The 19,182-nt window shown below is 44.8% G+C and overlaps 1 protein-coding gene across 2 annotated transcripts in view; it reads left to right on the top strand.

The window, feature by feature from the left end:
* LOC119402755 (zinc metalloproteinase/disintegrin) overlaps positions 1 to 18,617 on the top strand; it is a 44,690-nt gene extending 26,073 nt beyond the window's left edge. For both annotated transcript variants that reach the window (XM_037669834.1, XM_037669833.1), the window contains exons 6-11: positions 2,921 to 2,964; positions 6,107 to 6,215; positions 7,282 to 7,419; positions 14,176 to 14,305; positions 17,008 to 17,127; positions 18,352 to 18,617. In XM_037669834.1, the coding sequence (XP_037525762.1) occupies positions 2,921 to 2,964; positions 6,107 to 6,215; positions 7,282 to 7,419; positions 14,176 to 14,305; positions 17,008 to 17,127; positions 18,352 to 18,417 (607 nt within the window). In that variant the 3' untranslated portion in view covers positions 18,418 to 18,617. The remainder of the gene's footprint in view (positions 1 to 2,920; positions 2,965 to 6,106; positions 6,216 to 7,281; positions 7,420 to 14,175; positions 14,306 to 17,007; positions 17,128 to 18,351) is intronic.
* Positions 18,618 to 19,182: the final 565 nt, after the last annotated feature.

The following is a 19,182-nucleotide window of genomic DNA, read 5'->3' as shown; positions in this document are numbered from 1 at the left end:
CACTAGAGTACACAAAATCTGAACCAACGGCGTATTTGGAAGTGCAGAAGTCCTCGAAACAACTTCAGGACTTCGTCCCAAAAACGGTGCTTACCCGCCTCAGCTTACGCGCCTCGGCGTCACCCATGACTTCGGTCACGCTTCCTCTTTGCGGCTCTTAACTCCGGAAAAAATCTACAATGGTGGTGTCGATCGCAGTGTGGATCGTGAAAAAATACAACCCCAAGAATTAGCAGTTTTGGTTTTGTTTCCGAGGTGCTAGGGGAACTTTGGTGTGGTGTCGTCAATTGACGACGCCATGGACGAAAGGGTTAAAGTGGCCGTGAAGCATCCCTTGGGCTTGTTGACAAACACATCCTGCGGAAAGCTGAGCTATGAACTGCTCAACCAAGTATTGCAGTCGGGCGCGCCGTGTAAAGGCTACAAGCGGAGCGCGAAGTTACTGTTTTCTCCGGCGCCCTCTTTTCAAAGATAGGCTGGTTCTCAATCTCGTCGGTGGGCGGGGCGCCTGTCATTTGACGTCGCGTATCTGTTTCTCCGCGTCACAAAGGACACAGCATCCTCATTGGCCGATAGCCGACGTAAATCGAGAGCGGAGTTCGGATCAGATGCACATCTTGCCACGGGGCGCCGCCACTTGTCGGCGCCGCACTCCTCAGTCTGCTAACATGACGCGGTAGCCACGCACGCGCACGCGAATCACAGCGGGAGAGCGATAGCGTTTCATGACGCGCGCTGACGTAACATCTTTACTCCGTGTCATCCCTCCCTGTGTAGCTTCCAGTGCGCTCGTCGGAACGAGAAAAGAGAGAAAGCACTGAGAGCGTGTGCCAATTCCCCGTAGCTCCGCTCGTTCTTGACGGATTCCAGAAATGTTTGCGACAATTGTTTCGGGAGGCAGTAAACTCCGATACTGAAGGCATTAGATTAATACTTGGAAAAGCGTTTCAAGACCCCTTTAAGCCGACGTAGGTTTTCTTGAAATAACGTTTTAACGAAAAAAAGAAAACAAAACGTATATTTGTAGTAGTATATTAATTATGATAAGCAGTAAAAAAACGTTCGAACCAACTTTATACATGTTTGGTGGAGCGTCGCTTGCTCTTGCACACTACATAGTTGTCATTCAGTAGGCTGCGGCTCAATATACTTAATATTAGAGATCTGTTTCAAGCATCAACAGGCGACATCCCTTCCGCTCTCGTGAAAAAAAAAATCGCCAGATTCCGCTCCTTGTGGAAATCGGTTTCATGCGAAGCAGTCAGCTAGTACTTCTATGCTATATTTTATGGCTTTGAGCCAAGCGTCACGCGGTGGATCGACGTGGTTTTGTAAGTGTACTAGCTGTATGCGCATGGTGGGCGAACCAGGCACGTCTGCAACACTGGCGTTTAAAGGGTAACTTATGGCGCGACGTAACGTTAGCCCTCACGTTAGAGTACGTGCGTCAGTATTATCAAAAGTAAGTGCATTTTATGGCGCAATCATGTGAATATCATAGGTAACTTACGTTAATGTATTCCGCCGGGGTAGTGCAATACTTAAATATAGCTTGCTGAATCATAGGAATACAAATGTAATCTTTATTAGGCGGCTATAAAAGCGGAGCCAACACTGGACCCACAGACGTTAATCATGATGCCTGTATCGTAGGAGTACATATGTAGTATTTATTGCTTTCTTGTAAAATTAGACAGCCAACACAACAACCACAATCCACATTGCACCGCCATTGCGCCTGCATAGGATGTTTATCCACACCAGTTTATATACCTGGCGTGGCTTCGTGGTAGAATACCTGATTGCCGCGATGAATGCTTGGTTTCGATTTCTGCTGGGATCCCATAGTTTTCATATTTTCCATTCGTCGGGTTAACGCTGCCGATGTCGGTTTTTCTTAAAGCTCTCGCACTTAAATTACCAGTCTCTGTTCTCGCCGTTCCTGGGTAGATAAAACTGTTAATCACCGCGGCCATGTTCCATACGTGTATGTAAGAAAGGAAATATTCGTTGAATCCTCTTACCCTCCCATGTCAATTTCGGTCTATACCAAGTTAAGGAGGCAATCATGAGAGCACGCAGACGTAGGCAACTAGATAGATATGTACGGAGATAGAAAGGCTCAAAGTGTCAAAGGTTCGCCAAGAAATGCTTCGAAATTAAAGAAACCATGATAACTGCACTTCTTCTTTAACGCAAAGCCGACCATCATCGAAAGACTCTTCAATTCCTCTTACTCGACTACATGACCGAAGTCTCAGAGATCAGAACCAAAGTTCACTGATCCGAAAGGCTGTGTAAAATTTCGACAGCAGAAAGAAAAAGCCGCCTTCAATGACCTCGCAAAGGATGGTACGTTTTTCACTTCAGGCTTGCGACAACAGAAGCACGTGAAATACACAGCGTCATTGTTTTTTTACGCGCATTCTGCGAAAGGCAGCAGCGCACGTCTCGACAGCCTTGTACAAGCCGCCAGAGTAGTCTGGTCTCTCTCTCCGTCCTCCTCGTCCCTGTGAGCGGGGAACTTTTGAGGGGAATTCTCCCCTTTAGCTGACGTCACTAAGGCCCGCCTTTTTCCCCCCGCGGATTTCTCCCTCGTGTGAATACCACTAAAGAACAGCTTCGCTCTTAAAATGCTTAATTTGCGTGACTGAGGCTGAACTCACAAGATCATTCCCGGTCCTTGTGCATCGAAGCGCGCGCGTTCTTAACTGTTGTGTTAGGCGAATACAAGTCGATTTTGCTTCTTTTACTGTAATAGTGATCACTGCAAAGCGCTAGTTCGCGGCAAGTCTTCAATTTTTAATTATTACAGATAACGTGTTGGGAAACACGTTATTTTGTAATAATTTCGGAGTATGTTCTGGCAGCAGTTGTACTGTTTTCTTACTATTTCGTTTGCCACTTTCTCCATTTGCAGGCGCAGCATGACTAAAGATAATGATCCTAAACAGCCTGTGGAAGGTATGAGTTCTCATATGTATATAAGATACTTTACTTGCAGAAACGGCGTTGATATAATAGGCTTCATTTTCCTCTGTAAATTAGTTCCGCACCCCATGTGACATTTTAGAACGTATGCTTCAATATTTCTCAACAGAATCATTAAAGGTACACTAAAGAGCAAAACAATTTTTCTTATATTAGTAAAATTACTGTTTAGAAATTTCAAAATCACCACACTTACCTCGAGAAGACGCTTGATAAGCGAGGAAACGCGGAAAAAGAGAATGCGTGTGGCGACGACACCTCGAGATTCCTGCACTTAACTCCGCGATGTCACAGATTTTGATGGCGTCAACTGTGTCCAGTGTTGTTGCTAACTACATTGACGTACTTAGGAGCGACAAGATGAAGTACATTGACCTTTAAAGCATTTAAACACCCCTTGATTGCGCAATGTACATGGCACGGAGAAAGAAGTATTTGAGGAGGGGAATCTCTCGGCCGCGGCAGCGCGCGAGGGCGGCGCGATAGCGTCACGGCGGAATGCGGTTACGCCGAAGCACGACAGATGACGCTTTCGGCCTGTTGCCATCTTTTACATGCTCTTCTATGGGCGCGACGCATAAAAATCGTGATAGCGCCTCATACATTATAAAATTTCTAAGATTTCTGTCTGTAACATCAATAGGTAGATATGACAGATACTTTAGCTGCAGTTACTAATCGATATTGCCGGAATTATAGGCCGTACAGCGCTTGAAACGAACTGCTAGTAGCGGCCCATGAGCAGACGACGTCTGCCGCCGCATGCACACGCCCATGCACACGCCCCTCGTTCCTCGCTCGCATGTTCTGCGCGCGCATGCGTAGGTGGCCTTGGGAGGGAAAGTTCCCTTGGCTCCTTGGCGATTTCCTGGTTTTTTTTTTTCTCTTTAGCGCTCTCAGTGGCTTCCGCGCGTTGCGCCGGCGGAGCCGACTCCTCGATGTTTGCGCGCGCTTTTCACGCCGCGAAAAAGGAGAGTGCTTTGCAGATTTCGACCAGTGCTACTTCAGGATGGGGCGGAAATGTGTCGTGTCGAACTGCAGCAGTGGGTACGCGTCCTGCAAGCAGAAGGTAATTACCTTCAAAGTTCCTAGAAACCCAGTGAGGTTGGAAGCGTGGGCTCGCGTCATACCAAGAAATGACCGACAGCTGACGCCTCGTGACTACGTTTGCGAGAAGCACTTCTCGGACAGTGACATAGACAGGCGGCGCTATTATGGAGAACTTGGTGGCGAAGTTCTCCTTGACAAACCGAAACGGCCAGTGTTGTTTCGAGACGCCGTGCCCTCAATCTTTCCGCGCGCTGTCCCAGATACTTGTCTGCTGTTCTAAAACAAAAAAGACAATGTGAAATTTCAACCACCTGGGGTTTTGTAACGTGTACCTAAATGTAAGCACACGGGCCTTTAGCATTTCGCCTCCATCTAAATGCGGCCGCCGCAACAACCTAAATCTGAATTGATGGCATATAGGGTAAGTCCCATCAAACGTTGAAATAAATTATACCTAACTCATTGAGTTGACGTTATCAAAAATTATAGATTTCACGTTGTACAAAATATATCACGCTGGTAATTTTCCTGTATGTGACGCCATTTTTCTCGTTAATTTACCGCAAAAACTTGGAGTGCGCTTGAGCTTCGCCTTTGAGAGTAGAACGCGATAGCGTAATCAGGCCCTGTGCGCATCGCCTTCTCAATTGCTAGCCTCGCCGACACCGACGCCGACACCGGTATTTCTGCGAAACGGGCTCGTTAACGCTGTCGCGTTAAAACACATCCATTCGGGCGCGAACGGCGAATCGGTGACGAATGGCCTTGAACCGACGAGCTTCGTCGGAGAGCGCGGTGAGAGGGACACGCGCATTTTTCCTTCTCCGCTGGCGGACTCTCACGACAGAGGGCGCGGGAGCGCTGTGCCCGATTTCGTGACTTTATTAGGGCGCCCGAGCGAGCGCAGTTTCGCCTCCTCAAGAATTCTTGCTCCGTGGTACATGGTGCGACGCCCAGTGGGATACTACGCTCCTGCCAGACAACATTACATGTGTTAACGACGTTCCTCGCTCTACACGGCGCCTGTATGTTGTTTTTTTTTTCAGCAGTTTAAAGCAGTGGCACAGCTGTGTGGTAAAACACTTTGCTGCCGAGCTAATTGGTAAGACCATAATGTGGAATAGCGCAAAAAAAGACACACGCACACAGGCTGGCGCCTGCATCATTACGCCTGGTTTATTTTTCTTTTTTTGCGCTATCTCACAATGCGCACCACGATGATAACGCGACTATGACTACGGAATGACTCACGCGTGAAGCGCTTTCAACTGTATTTAGTTGGGTGTTTTCTAAAAGGTGCCCACGGAATATCACCAGCTGTGCGCGCACGTCGGACTACGATGATGCTGTCCCCGGCAGAGCTAGCAAGTTTTAAATATCTTGGCGCAGTTTCTTAAATATCCGATCAGTATATCGGTGCAATTAGTAGAAAGGCGAATACTATATGAATAGGAAAATATGGTCATATATATCATTGAGCGCAAGTCCTGCTTTAAAAAAAATAAAGACGGATTTATTATGGCGTAAGGGTCTTAAAAATGATCTGTGACAGGCATCTGTCGGCCAGCATTTGTCGTCTGGCAGATGTCTACTTGATGCATTGAGCTTCAGAAGGGTAGCGGCTTCAGAAGGGTTAGGCTAGTTGATATGCCATGACGATATGTAGAGCGCGAACGGGGTACTTGGACAGACAGAGCGCCCGTCCGCGTTTTTTCTGTCTGTCCAAGTACCCCGTTCGCGCTATACATCTCGTCATTGAGCTTCTGGTTTTGACTGAGATCATAATTCTTATATAGTCATCACACATCTTTCGCACTGTCTTTCTACTAGCAGTTACTATAGTGTTACTAGCAGCTTTAGTAGGAATATCACAATTCTTAATCGAGAATAGCAAGTTGAAGTTGCTGCCGGTTAGTGAATCGATCACACGCAGCCAAAGCAACATTAGAATTACTTGGAGGGACTGATAATGAAAATAGATGCGTGCAGAATCTACGCACTTTCTCCACAAAATATTTTCACTGCATGTTTACCGTATGCCCAATTTCTTTTTTCTTGAAAACAGGGATCAAATCGGGACCAGGCGTCTGCGGCAGTATGACGGGGGCCCTCGTTTCGGACATAGGAGACGTAGATCGGACTGCGTTAACGATCACGCATGAATTATCGCACGCGTAAGTACATTGAGGGCACATGTATGTACGACAAATTTTTCGTACAACGCTGTCTCTGTAAAAATTAGAATTTTACATTATAGCAGTAATGTAGCTTAACTTTAAAGCTTGTGGGAGCGTTTTAAGTTAATGCTTGGAACATTCGAGTATGAAAGTCATAAGACACTGGTTATGTCTGCCTCTAACCTTTATTACTTACTACTAAACCTGAATAAATAGGAGCAGTAGACTGTGATTGCTCGGCGGGCAATATTGTCACGTGGTTGTGGCGTTGAAGACGACTGCGGTAAGACTGCAAAAGACGGACCTCTTTATTGGGCGAACTTCTGCGCAGAAAATGAAGCTCAGTGTATAAGCAACAGACCATGTGCACTCACAGCGGTGGCCACAGTCGCCGGCCGTCGGTAATCTGATTGTTGGAGCAACACGTCCGCTTTTATGCATAACAAGATCGAAGATCCGAGCGTTATTGTGGGTGACCGCGTTAGTTCCAGAATAAACTCGACGTCTCCCGCTTCGCTCCCAATCCAATTGAAAGACTCTAAAACAATCGGAAAGGTTCCCAGACATTCCGGCATGGCCTGCGCCCACTGGTTACTCGTTTAACTGGGCTGTTACAAAATAAGTGCGCGCGGCATTAAGATCATGTACACGCCGTTTACGAGCTCTATGAGGCGTACGCACACTTCAGTGGCAGTTCCTTGGCACCTGGAAATTTAGCTTTAGGGTTCATTCATACAGGTGTGTCACACTCCGGCGTGGCCCTGGCTAAACTTTCTGGGACGCGCCTATCGTCATAGCGTAGTGCGCGCTTCATAACGAGGTGTGTCGCTTTTTCATCTAAGTACACCATTACGTACCTCACTTAAATGCAATGTTGATGTATGCAGGTTTTTCATGGCCCTCTACTCTAGGATTCTAGGCTAATTTTTCAACTTTGATATTCTCGCACCACCAGTGTTTTTTTTTTTTTTGTTATGAGAAGTTTCGGGCCAATAAGAGAACGAAAGTGGATTAAATATCAAAGTTCCCCTGAGCGCACAAATATATGTACTTGTACTTTCAGGCTTGGAGCACATCACGATGGTGAAGGTACCGCAAGGTCGTGCCCAAACAGTGAAAGACACATTATGAACCCTTCTACCAAAGGCATTGGAAGCACCTTTTCATTTTGCAGCAAGAAAGCGATCAATGCCTTTTTGAAGTAAGTTCTTGTCAGTGAGAGAGCAATTGTGTGAACAATCCCGCCATGTTTTTGCTGTCAGTATCGTCGCATGCGTCGGCGCCGCCATGAGATTTTCTGTAAAAAGTCCAAGTCAATAGAGTCTTTTAGCAAGTTACGGAAATGTGGTACGCAAATGCGGAAAGGCCGTACGGCAGGGCTCCTCCTTTCCCGCTCGTTGTGCTTTTGCCGGTGAAGGCACCACAAACCACAAAAGCGTTTTCAAAAATTACTGTGGGATTGTCAGGCCTGATTATTGCCTGTCAGCCTACGCATTGTTAACGAGGAAACTGTCGTTCGGTGGGCGCACTCTCACTGGAACTGGGAGTGGCTTAGGCACTACTAGCGGGAAAGAAGGAGCGTTAGCGTACTGCCTTACTGTATTTGCGTACCGTATTCCCTTAACTTGCTAAAAGACTCTAATAATACGACCCCGCGCGTCGTATGTTCTATTGTGGCCTCCGCGATTAGCTCAGGCAACGCGCTATGCCGGAGTAATCGTGGAGGCCACGCTTCTATGTGCGAGTGAAAGCGATTGGGGCTCAAGCGGAGAGTAAACGCACCGGCTGCCTTTATTGCTGCAAAATCATCTTTTAGATATATTTTGTACGGCTTGTGGTACTTTTTATATTAATGCGCGAATGAACGGTCTGAAAAGAACGAAACATGTTTCATCCCTGCGTCAGAGGAATCGGTATATATATATATATATAACACGAAAGCAAAACGTGTCCTTACAGAAGTAGTTTAATGTTTGCTGTACATTGATATCAGAGGGCTTGAACAATGTCTGTTGGTGTTTGGCAGCTACAGCACCGCTTAACGTGGTTGCATCCACATTGACGCTTGGCGGCACATCTCCAACCCGACGACTAACATCCATGATGAATGATTAAAGGAATCTTTGTAGTAGTTAACGGTGAGAGCGTAATCAGAGAAAGCGGTGTGACAGCCACAACAGCATCGCAGATTGGACGCAGAACTTCGGCTAAGGCCACCGTCCCTATTAAACACCACGAACGCAGTAGAGGAAACGCAAAGCGCGTTTCAGCCCGGCCGTGATTTTTCTCGGGCCGAACGTGGGGAACGCGGTGTTACAGCCGGGCGAGGCAGGCATGGAAGCAGGCCAAGGCAGGCGGCATGCAGGTGGGCGCCGCAGAGCTATTTTTAATATGGACCGATGCTATTAGCGAGACGGAGGGTAAAGTCGCCACCTCGCGGTGTGTGAAGGCGTTCACAAAATTGCACTTCTCATATTGGAAACGCGCTGAATGGGACGGACGTGTAGCAAACACGTGTTGCAGGAGTTAATCGCGTTGGTCACGGTTATGATACATTATTTCATTTTACCGCTCCCAGACGCCGACAACACGCCGCCGACCAAGAGCACTGCTCAGAGAGGAATGTGTGAGATACAAAATGCGCATTTGTAAAAACCTCCGGAGTTTGTGATCGCTCCGCATTGGATAGCGTGCGTGGCATCTGTTGTCGAGGACGGAGAGGTCGTAGGTTCGACTCCCAATGACAGAGCTTTCATTCTTTGTCATCTGATCGTGTGCATTTTTTCATGTCATTTCCGTGATGGAAATACGTCACTGAAATCTTGGTGGACCCCGACATAAAACACTTTCATGTAAAAAAGCTCTGGAAATATAACACGTGGCAAGGACGCTGGCTGCTTTTTACCTATGGCTTCCCAGCATGGAGAAATCTGCGCACGAGGTTTGGGCCCATCTAACAGCTTCTATTCTGGCCTCTGCCTCCTAGTGAACAGTCTAGTTTTGTACGCGTTGTACGCTCGTGAGTGCTGTTCACGAGACCAATGTTTGTCAACTCGGTACATTGTTTCAGTCGTCCATTCATCCAAGGGGTTCCGCGCTATGTTTTAAATGCGAAGCATTTCTTAGCGAAATTCTGCGAATTTGAGCGTATCTATCTATCTATCTATCTATCTATCTATCTATCTATCTATCTATCTATCTATCTATCTATCTATCTATCTATCTATCTATCTATCTATCTATCTATCTATCTATCTATCTATCTTGCCGCCTACGACTTTGTGCTCTCCTGGCCGTTTCGTTAATTGGATCTGCACCATAATTGGTGTGGCATAACATGACCTTATTACGAACATAAATGACAAGTCATAACATGAAAATCATGACATGTATGTCATGAACAGCATGATTTACATTCCACGGCCTTGGGGCTCTTGCGGCCGTACCGTTAGTTTCATATATACGAAAATTGGTATGGCGTGACAAGAGTTCATGACAAACATAATGACAGGTCCTAATATGCAAATCATGAAGCGCATGTCATTGCAGCATGATATACATGACATGATCTCGGGGCGCTCGCGGCCGTTCAAGTGAATGGATATGTACGAAAACTGGTATGACGAGACATTTCTGTATGACAAACATAACTGACACGTAGTAACATAAAAATCATGACCTGCTTGTCATGTACGACATGGTTTACATGCCACGCTCATGACAGACTCGCGGCCGTTTTGCTAAACTGATATACACCAAAACTGGTGTTATGTGACTGTATAAGAAACATGAATAACAGGTGGTAACATGAAAATCATGACATACATGTCATGTATGTCATAATTTACATGCCACGCTCATGGTGCATTCGAGCCGTTTCGTTTGCTTGATGCACACCAAAATTGGTATTGCGCAACACGACTGTATGACGAACGTAAATGAGAGGTGGCAACATGAAAATCATGACATGCAAGCCATGTACGACATGATTTACATGCCACGCTCATTGTGCGCTCGCGGCCGTTTCGTTAGATTGATATACACCGAAATTGACATTGCGCGATGTGACTATGAAGAACACGAATAACAGTTGATACCATAAAAGTCATTACATGTATGGCATGATTGACATGTCATCTCATGGCGCACTCGCGGCCATTTCGCTCGTTTGATATACACCAAAATTGGTACTGCGCGATGTGACTGTACGACGAACATAAATGACAGTGATTAACATGCGAATTATGTTATGCATGTCATGTACGGTGTGATTTACATGACACTCTCATGGTGCACTTCCGGCCGTTTTGTTAGCTGGATATATACCAAAATTGGTATGACATGACAGGAGTGCGTGATGAGCATAAATGACAGGTCATGCAATGTAAATAACAGAATACACATTTCATTGGCATGGTATATACCAGATTGTGCATGCATGCGTTCATGGGAAACATGCGATATATGGTGAACTAGATGCCATGGCGTGAATGATTTCATTTGACTCAAAGTCAAACAAGGCGATGTATGCAGCTCTTTGCTGGCTCCTTCGCATTACATCAATTCCCACAATGCGTGGGATCTGCTGGATTTTTTTATTGCGATAGCAGTTATATGGACACTCGACGGGTTTTTGCCATCACTGTCATGTCCAGTATAAAGTCCAAATTGATAACATCCCCTCACGCATCGTATGTTCTACCGCAGGTAAGAGCGCGCGAGTGGGACTAAGCACACGGCTGAAGCAGCGATCAAACGAGCCTGCCCATCTCTGTCGCTCGGAGGGCGCATGCGATAACATTACCCGGCTCGGGAGGCCTGCCGTCAAGCAGAGAGGAAAGGCCCCACCCATCTTGTACGAGGATGAAAAGACACGAGGGGTGGGGGTGGGGGGAATTGCTCGAGCAGCCACATTGAGCTTTGATTTTAAGGGCGCGGTCGCTATCGCTGGCACGCGTGCTATCTCGGCAGCCATATCAGCGGGCGGCTCGTGTACACTTCTATGTGCTGCGCTCTCAACGCGAAGAGGCTGTGCGAAAGGAGCATCTCTCCCTGGACCGGCCGCATACTCTTACACCACCGTTTGGTGGAGTGAAGCGAGATCGCATCCGAAAGAGCTAGCTGCAAGCCTCACTTCGTATAACATTAGCATTTGTTGGTATTGCACTCATTGCTTCGCCGCAGCGGTAAACTCACTTTTTTGTTAACTGTGGTAACGTCGTGATTAATGTTAGCACTAATACTGTCCATCTTCTCGTGAAGTCAGGCTCCGAATGTGGGCTAAGCTAGACTCGCCTGCATCACATACGCGACTAGACTTTTCCACAATGAATGCCTTTGTATATTTCTAACATAATAAACCCAGGTGAGTCATATGGAACATCATTTTGCACTTTTTAACTGTACTACAGTAATTATATTACAGAGTTATTATATAATTATTATTATACTACAGTCAAAACTCTCAATAGTAGACCCAATGCTTTCCATGGCTTCATTAGGTTGCGCCTAACAGAGAACAATCCTCTATAACCATTCTGCATTTTTCGTTCATTGTATATTCTCCAGTTTCTGCTATTTGATAGGAAGTACCTACCTCGAGGAGGAAGGTTGGGATTCATGATGTTCTGTTGAGGTCGATATTTACTTAGATTTATGCGGATGCGTCATTGGAACCCACGCTATTGTGAAGACTTTTACGTCATACATTCCAGGATTTGATGAGGCAATACCTTCAGATTTCAAAAGTTTTCATAGAATCTGCAGAACATCATTTAAGATAACTTAAGAAAATGAAAGTCGGCACGATAAATTCCGAGTAAAAAAATTGCACATATATGTACCACTGTCTTTATAGCAGGGAATGAAATGTGGTACACTTGTGTAGTGCTGTTCTCAGGCGGCATCAAAGGACAAAAAAATTTCAGCAGAAACACAATATAGAAATATAATGGGGCTGTTTATTTTGAGGATTGTTTTACTCATTCAATGCAGAACGGAACTTTGTATTTGCTGCACAGATAGCTCATTCTGACTTTTAGGGGCGAAGCTCCTCAGGGTGTGGGCCTGTCCCTCCTTTGTAGTATGTAGTAGTAGGTAGCCATGCATAGTGGGATGTATCCACTCCATGTGATAAAGATGACGATGACCACCGATGACCATGAAGAATAAGCACGTTCCAGTATAGTGGAATGTATCCACTACACGTGATAACGATGACGATGACGCTGATGACCAGGAAGTATAAGCGCGTTCCATGAGGATGACGACTGATGACCATGAAGAATAAGCGCGTTCCAGTATAGTGGAATGTATCCACTACACGTGATAACGATGATGATGACGCTGATGACCATGTAGTATATGCGCGTTCCATGACGATGACCACTGATGACCATGAAGAATAAGCGCATTGCAGTACAGTGGAACGTACCCACTACACGTGATAACGATGACGATGACGCTGATGAGCATGAAGTATATGCGCGTTCCACACCACACATTCTCTTTCTGCCATGGATGAAAACGATTGCGAACGCGCTCTCGCCCTCGAAAGGCAAAACGGCAACGCCGACAACAAATGTTCCCCTGAGCCTAACGACATATATGAGGACCCCCGCGTTTGTGTGTCAGGTCTTTGTATGATGATCGAGTGGGCGAAATTTACGGGGATTGACGGTTTACCAGACAACCTCCGGAGCTTCGCCCACTCATCATCATTCACTTCGTGGATATGGCGTGATTTTTTTCTGTGCCGCAGAGCACCACTTACACCTCCTTCGACGGGGCGGCTGGTTCATGAGGGTGATGATTCTTGCCGACTAATCGAATGTCGTGTGCCACTTGTAGCATCTGTTTACTATAGCTGAAGTCTCTTTTTCTTTGTTCCTTTAAGCAAAACTTTCTCGCTGTATCTTGAATCAATTAGCCTGTGCCTCAACCACGGAGCAAGAGGCATCGACGAAAACCGAAATAACGTAAGCGCATCAAAAGCTCCTTCATTAAAGTATAATCATACGACCTCTTCGCTCATGGTAGCTACCGATAATTATGCCGCTTCCCATATTTGTGATACCTTTGATTGAAACTCAGGTATGCAAGTTGCTAGTTCAGTTTTTCGACAGAGCGTTGTCTTCTCACAAAGGGTCATTTTGGACATACTTCTACATCCTTTTATGCTTATGTGGTCTTTTTTGTTAGCACGCCCGCTTTCGCTTCGAAGCAGAAGCGCAATTAGAAGGGACACTGTCATCTACGCATAAATCAAGAGGCTTGAGGTCTGAGATGAACTTCTCGTCGCTTGTGCTGTCCCCGTCATATTCGCTTAGTTCTGGGTTGCGCAGCAATGCAAACAAGAGGGTGATGGTGTCTTCTTGTGGGAGATTGAAATCTCTGTTGTGCTTAGTTAGCCATATTATATTTATCCAACTGCCAGAGGTGCCACTACTCTGCGTTCATGTCTTGCACAAGCGAAAGCAACCTGCGACAGGTATACATCCGCCGATGTAATTTGGTGACTATCGCACTGAGTTTCACCTAAATCGGACTGCGATTGACTCCGCTTTTGCAAATAAAGCCTGCGCTACAATAAAAATAAAAATAGTGCATATGTGCGACAGTGCCGATGCAGTGCGAATAAACCCCTATCTGTAAACAAGGCTAGCTTATCTCCAACCGGCGTTTGCTTAGCAGAAACAATACCGTGACACTACGTGCTATATATCAGCTTCGAAAGCAATCCAGCGTTGTTTCAAAGCAACAAGTGTTTGTGTTCAGGTCATTTCAAACTTTAATATTATATTGGCATCAACTGTCGTTAAGGCATTTCATTGTCTATGATGTTCCATAAATATTTTTCCGCAGCTTTTATCCCTCTTACTCAGAAGAGAACGTGATGATAATCTCTATATGCTGAAAACTATATTTCTCGCTTTTCTGAATCCATGTCTTGACGCAGGACTGGTCAAGCTAAGTGCTTGTTTGTTATAGAGCCATGTCGACCAGCGGTAGACCCAGAAGTTAAAAAGAGAAGGAAAAGAAAGTGTGATGAATTAAAGCGAGATGGCGAGTACACCTACGCAAGGCAGGTGAGAAAGCTCGTTTCATGGAGCTACAGAATATTGGAAAAATATAAGGCATATGGTAATTTCACTAGAAGTATAAAGAAACTGATAGAGAAAATTGATGTGTGTTGGATACTCTAAAGATCATTGTGAAAGTAGCGCGCAATGACATCTATATTGAGCCGATGATTTCCGTGTCTGGACGTCATGAACCCGAGCACATAGCGATGGTACCTTCTTAGTGATACAACGGATGACCTTGTGTGAAATAAGGGGATCCTTGCGTTTAGGCCGACGGCGAGTCCTAAGCAATTTCAAACACCTTGGTGAAGGCTGTGTTTATCAGTATTTTTGCAAAATATTTTTGGTATTTCTGTATATATATATATATATATATATTGTGAAAGACTTCGTACTAAAATATAGGAATCAAATATTTATTTTGCCCTGACAGTTTCGGCTGGAGGACCAGCCTTCTTCATTTTCACTTACATGAAGAAGGCTGGTCCTCCAGCCCAAACTGTCAGGGCAAAATAAATATTTGTTTTCTATATTGTAGTACGAAGTCTTTCACAATTTTTATCACGGTAGCCAGAAGAAGTTCTCGTTATCCATTATATATATATATATATATATATATATATATATATATATATATATATATATATATATATATATATATATATATATCGTATAAAAATGCCTGAATTGAGCGGACATAAGACTTTGCATAAGCACTTCTATCCTACATAGTAGAGGCTGAGCATGCTAGGGTTGACACTTGGTTAGTTGGTTCACACGTAGAACAGGAAAAAACAGCGTAAATATTTATGTCTTGCATTCAGCGAGGATTCTGCACTGTCTATACTTTGTTGCAAGGTGTTCAGCTCCTTCTGAAGTCATTATCAACCAACAAAACAACGCACACTGATAGATCCTGCCGGGCGTGCATCACACTGACGCACGCGTCCCACCAACCACGTCTTAATCACTCCATGTGGTTCCAGGTTTACACTTTTGTTGTATCTATATTTCATAGACTTATACAACGAATTAGCTTAGGCCTTTCTTCGATCGTTTCACAATCGCGACCTATACCGGTTGTCTCTTTAGGCAATACAGATTTTTTATAAAAATGATATGACAGTCAGGCCACTGTCGTCTTCTCAAACGAACTCTACGCATAGGCGGAAAAACTTTGCCGCACCTAAAGTTACATTCAAATGAGTAATTAACAAGAATTCGTCGAATAACTCTAATTATTAGCTTGAGCCAGCGACGGTGTTTATATGGAGGAGCTGTAGCACGTTAAAATCTATGACATGCCCATTTTTAAAGTTTACAAGAAATCCATGTAATTTGACATAATAATCATTGATAATTAAGGCCCCTATGGAAGCGATATCGAAACTGAGCGCACAGCGGGTGCGCAGGAAAGCTTCAGCCATGTTACGTCAGAGCGGAAGCTCACATGGCGATTTTTTTTAAAAAAGGCGCGTCGGCGGAGAACATGGTCAGGGAAACAGCAGCCCTCGAAAATACCCAATTGGACCGCTTATCCTTTGCGTTTTGCGAGTAGTGCTTATCCGTTTCTTTGTTAAACTCGAAAGAAGTGCAAATAAGTTTTTCGCTTGCCTTCGAGAAGTAGGGCTGCAGTGGCTGCCGCCAAGTTTTAGGTTGTGCAGTGAAAGAAAAAGTGCAAATTGTGGCGTTCTTGTGGGTACAGCGCGAAAGAAACAGATAAGCACTACATACCAAATGCAATGAATGACAGGTCTCCTTGGGATCTTGGAACGACTTGCTTCTGCTGCGACGCGCCATTAAAAAAAAATGTCGCGTGAGCTTCAAGTCTGACGTAACATGGCCGACGGTTTCCTGCGCTCCCGGTGCGCACGCTTTCGGTATCACCTCAATCGTGGCCTTGAATTTCGGTGATTATTATCTCAAATTGCTTGCGTATTTTGCGATTTAAAAAAAAAATGGCTATGTCATAAATTGCCGCGTCTTACAGCGCTTCCATATAAACAGCGGCCCTCAAGCTAATGATTAAAATTTTATTTACCAATGTTTGTTAATTACTCATTTTAATGTAACTTTAGGTGCGGCATAGTTTTGCCGCCTCAGTGTAGAATTCGTTGACGAAGATGACATGGGCCTCACTGTCATAGCATTTTTATAAAAAATCTGCATGTTCTAAAAAACACCCTGTATATTTGTTCAGTCCTAACGTGTACGCGGCAGTCTTCGGCCACAGCCGTGCCTCGCGCAACAAAAATTAAAAAAAAACATAAGTAAAAGAAAAACGTAGTTTATTCAACTGTTTCCTGTTTAAGATGGAAAAAAATATGCCGTCGATGCCACACAGTCACTTTTACACTTACAAGTTTATCTCTTTTCCCTAAGCTTGTTAAATGGCTGATCATGGTGCGAAGTCATCCCATGTGCAGTGAGCTGCAGTCACAAAATGTAGCGCCCGAATGAATCGACGCAGTTGCCTTCGTATAAAATATAGAAAATTAGTGCTTTTTTGTTACATAATTTGACAAATTACGTGAGCTTATTTAAATTTTTTTACCGAATTAGTGCACCTGCTTTCTATTCCAATGTTTAACAACGCATCCTAAATACCAATCTTTTTCAGGCACAAACTGCAAAGCTCTGGGAAATATAGGGTAGGTGGTGCAGAACGACGTGATGCTGTAACATATTTTTCTCTCTTTCTGCAGGGGGGTCGCTTCTGCGTGTATAGCTGCCTGTTTGTAAACTCGACGACACATGCTGCGACTAGGGAAAGCTGGCTAAGAGAAGAAGACGGGACCCCCTGCAATGCCTCCAATCCTGCACAGGTAATGAGCAACGTGAACCCAAGTGTTAAATCCTGCTAGTTGGTATTCCATTACAATATGATCAGTGCACATACTCACTTCCATAACATACCATCGCCATCCATCATGCAACCATCACAGTGAAGCTGTTTATGAAATTGTTCCTTGTACGACGAACCAAAAATCTATCATCATCAGTATGTGCCGCAGAAATTGGGTAAATCCCACTACTCACCACTGGTGCACTAAATATGAAGAAGGCAACAGTTAGCCCAACAGCAAATGGCTGCGAAGCGATGGCGGTGAGCCAAAGACCCCGAGTACGTACAACGAGAGAATACTAGGTAACGGGAAAGGCAACAGCGGCTGCGAGAAGAACCCGAAGCGATGGAAGGCCTACGCCAACGACGACGTGCCCGTAGATCTATGAGAGGTGCGAAAGCTTGGTTTCAGCGCGGGTTTCTGTCTCAGGAGTTTGCACATCCGTGTCGTGTCGGTGGCTGTCTCCGGTTTAACTCGAACCTCTCTGCGCTGAGAATAAACGTAGAAACAACCTCGAATTACCTAGCTAAAGCCTAGCCACGACCCAGAAGCAACCTAGAAACAACCTACATTCCCTAGCTAAGGTCTAGAAACAACCTAGAAGCAACCAGCTTGTTGTTCAGAATTGTCCAGTTTCGTTGTTTCAAGCCTTGCGCGGCCCAATGAAAGCTTCGCAAGTTTTTTTCTTCATCCCCTCTCCCCTCCCCCGGTTTAGACTAGCAGACTAGAGCATACTATCGCTCAGGCTGACCTCTCTGCCTTTCCGTAAATAAACCTCTCTCTCTAAAGGACACCAAAAGACGGATATAAACTACCGCTGGTTTTGTCGTTGTATTTTCCGTCCTTTTTTCTGTTTATGTTACATTATCTCTTTACAAGCACTTTCGTCTTCACAAATATTTACTGGCAATATGACAAACATAGGGAAGAACCAATAAGGCGTAGTATCGGCCATCACTTTTCTATGACAAGCACATGCGTTCTGCGGTGTCCATCTCGTCACGTGGATTTAAGAAGAGAAAGGCAACATGAGCTTCGAATGAAGTGGTCAGTATTTTCAACTTGGTGAGGCAAGGGAAAAATGGCTCCAACCAGGGTCGCGTCTTATAAGTTAGCAATTTCTTGACGCTGAACATACAACGATAAATTTTGTTCTGTACGGTACCTTGTGTGTTCTTTATAATGTTATTTCTTTGATTCCAGAAATGCAAAGACGGTATTTGCGTACAAGAGGAATCCACAACCACGGAAGATACAGTAGATTACTAGGTTTCTTTCGGAAAAGTACGAAAAATGGAGCGACTACGAACTGATCGCATTTTGGTACGGCTGATGACATTTACGAACGAGTACATCGTCGCACTTGTGATCACCCATGTCACAGTACTTTCGGACTTCTTAAGGTTGCATTATCAGAAACCACTCTGTGTAAAACGTAATTAAATACATAAGGCGATGTATTTATTTCGAAAGTCCATATGTGTGAGGACTTGCCCTGGAAACGTTTGTCTTAAAAGTATTGTCAAACGACAGAAAGTAAACGAACAAAGCCAACATCACCATCGCCTAGCAAGTCAACTCAAAGATTCGTGCTTTGAAAACCCAACCTCCAACGTTATCTACGAGCACCAGGTATATGTCTAAAAATCGTGTGCATGTGTATATATTCATTCAGTGAGCCAGTAAGCCGCAGGAAAGGGCCAGCGGTGTATAAAAATTATCAGTGCAAGCTATCCATGTAGATGGTTTATCAGCGATGGTGGCACTTGCCTCTCCTGTGTATATCACGGGCTGGTATATATCAAATTGTTTTCTGTTGTAGCTTTTGATTTCTCTATCATCCCATTTAAGAGACTCGCACTTCCAACTTTGCGTTTGGTGACGTCAGCTTAAAAAATATTAAGAACACATAAACGAACATCTAGCTACATATGCTGACAACAACCCAAGAGAAATTAGAGCACCCACCGCGATGGGCAAGTAGTTATGGTGCTGGACGGCTGACCCGAAGGTCGCGGGATTTAATCCAGACCT

Source organism: Rhipicephalus sanguineus, chromosome 8 (genome assembly GCF_013339695.2).
Source record: "Rhipicephalus sanguineus isolate Rsan-2018 chromosome 8, BIME_Rsan_1.4, whole genome shotgun sequence".
NCBI classification, from domain to species: domain Eukaryota; kingdom Metazoa; phylum Arthropoda; class Arachnida; order Ixodida; family Ixodidae; genus Rhipicephalus; species Rhipicephalus sanguineus.
The sequence above is the reverse complement of the archived record's forward strand: the minus strand, read 5'-3'. Positions and strand labels throughout refer to the sequence as shown.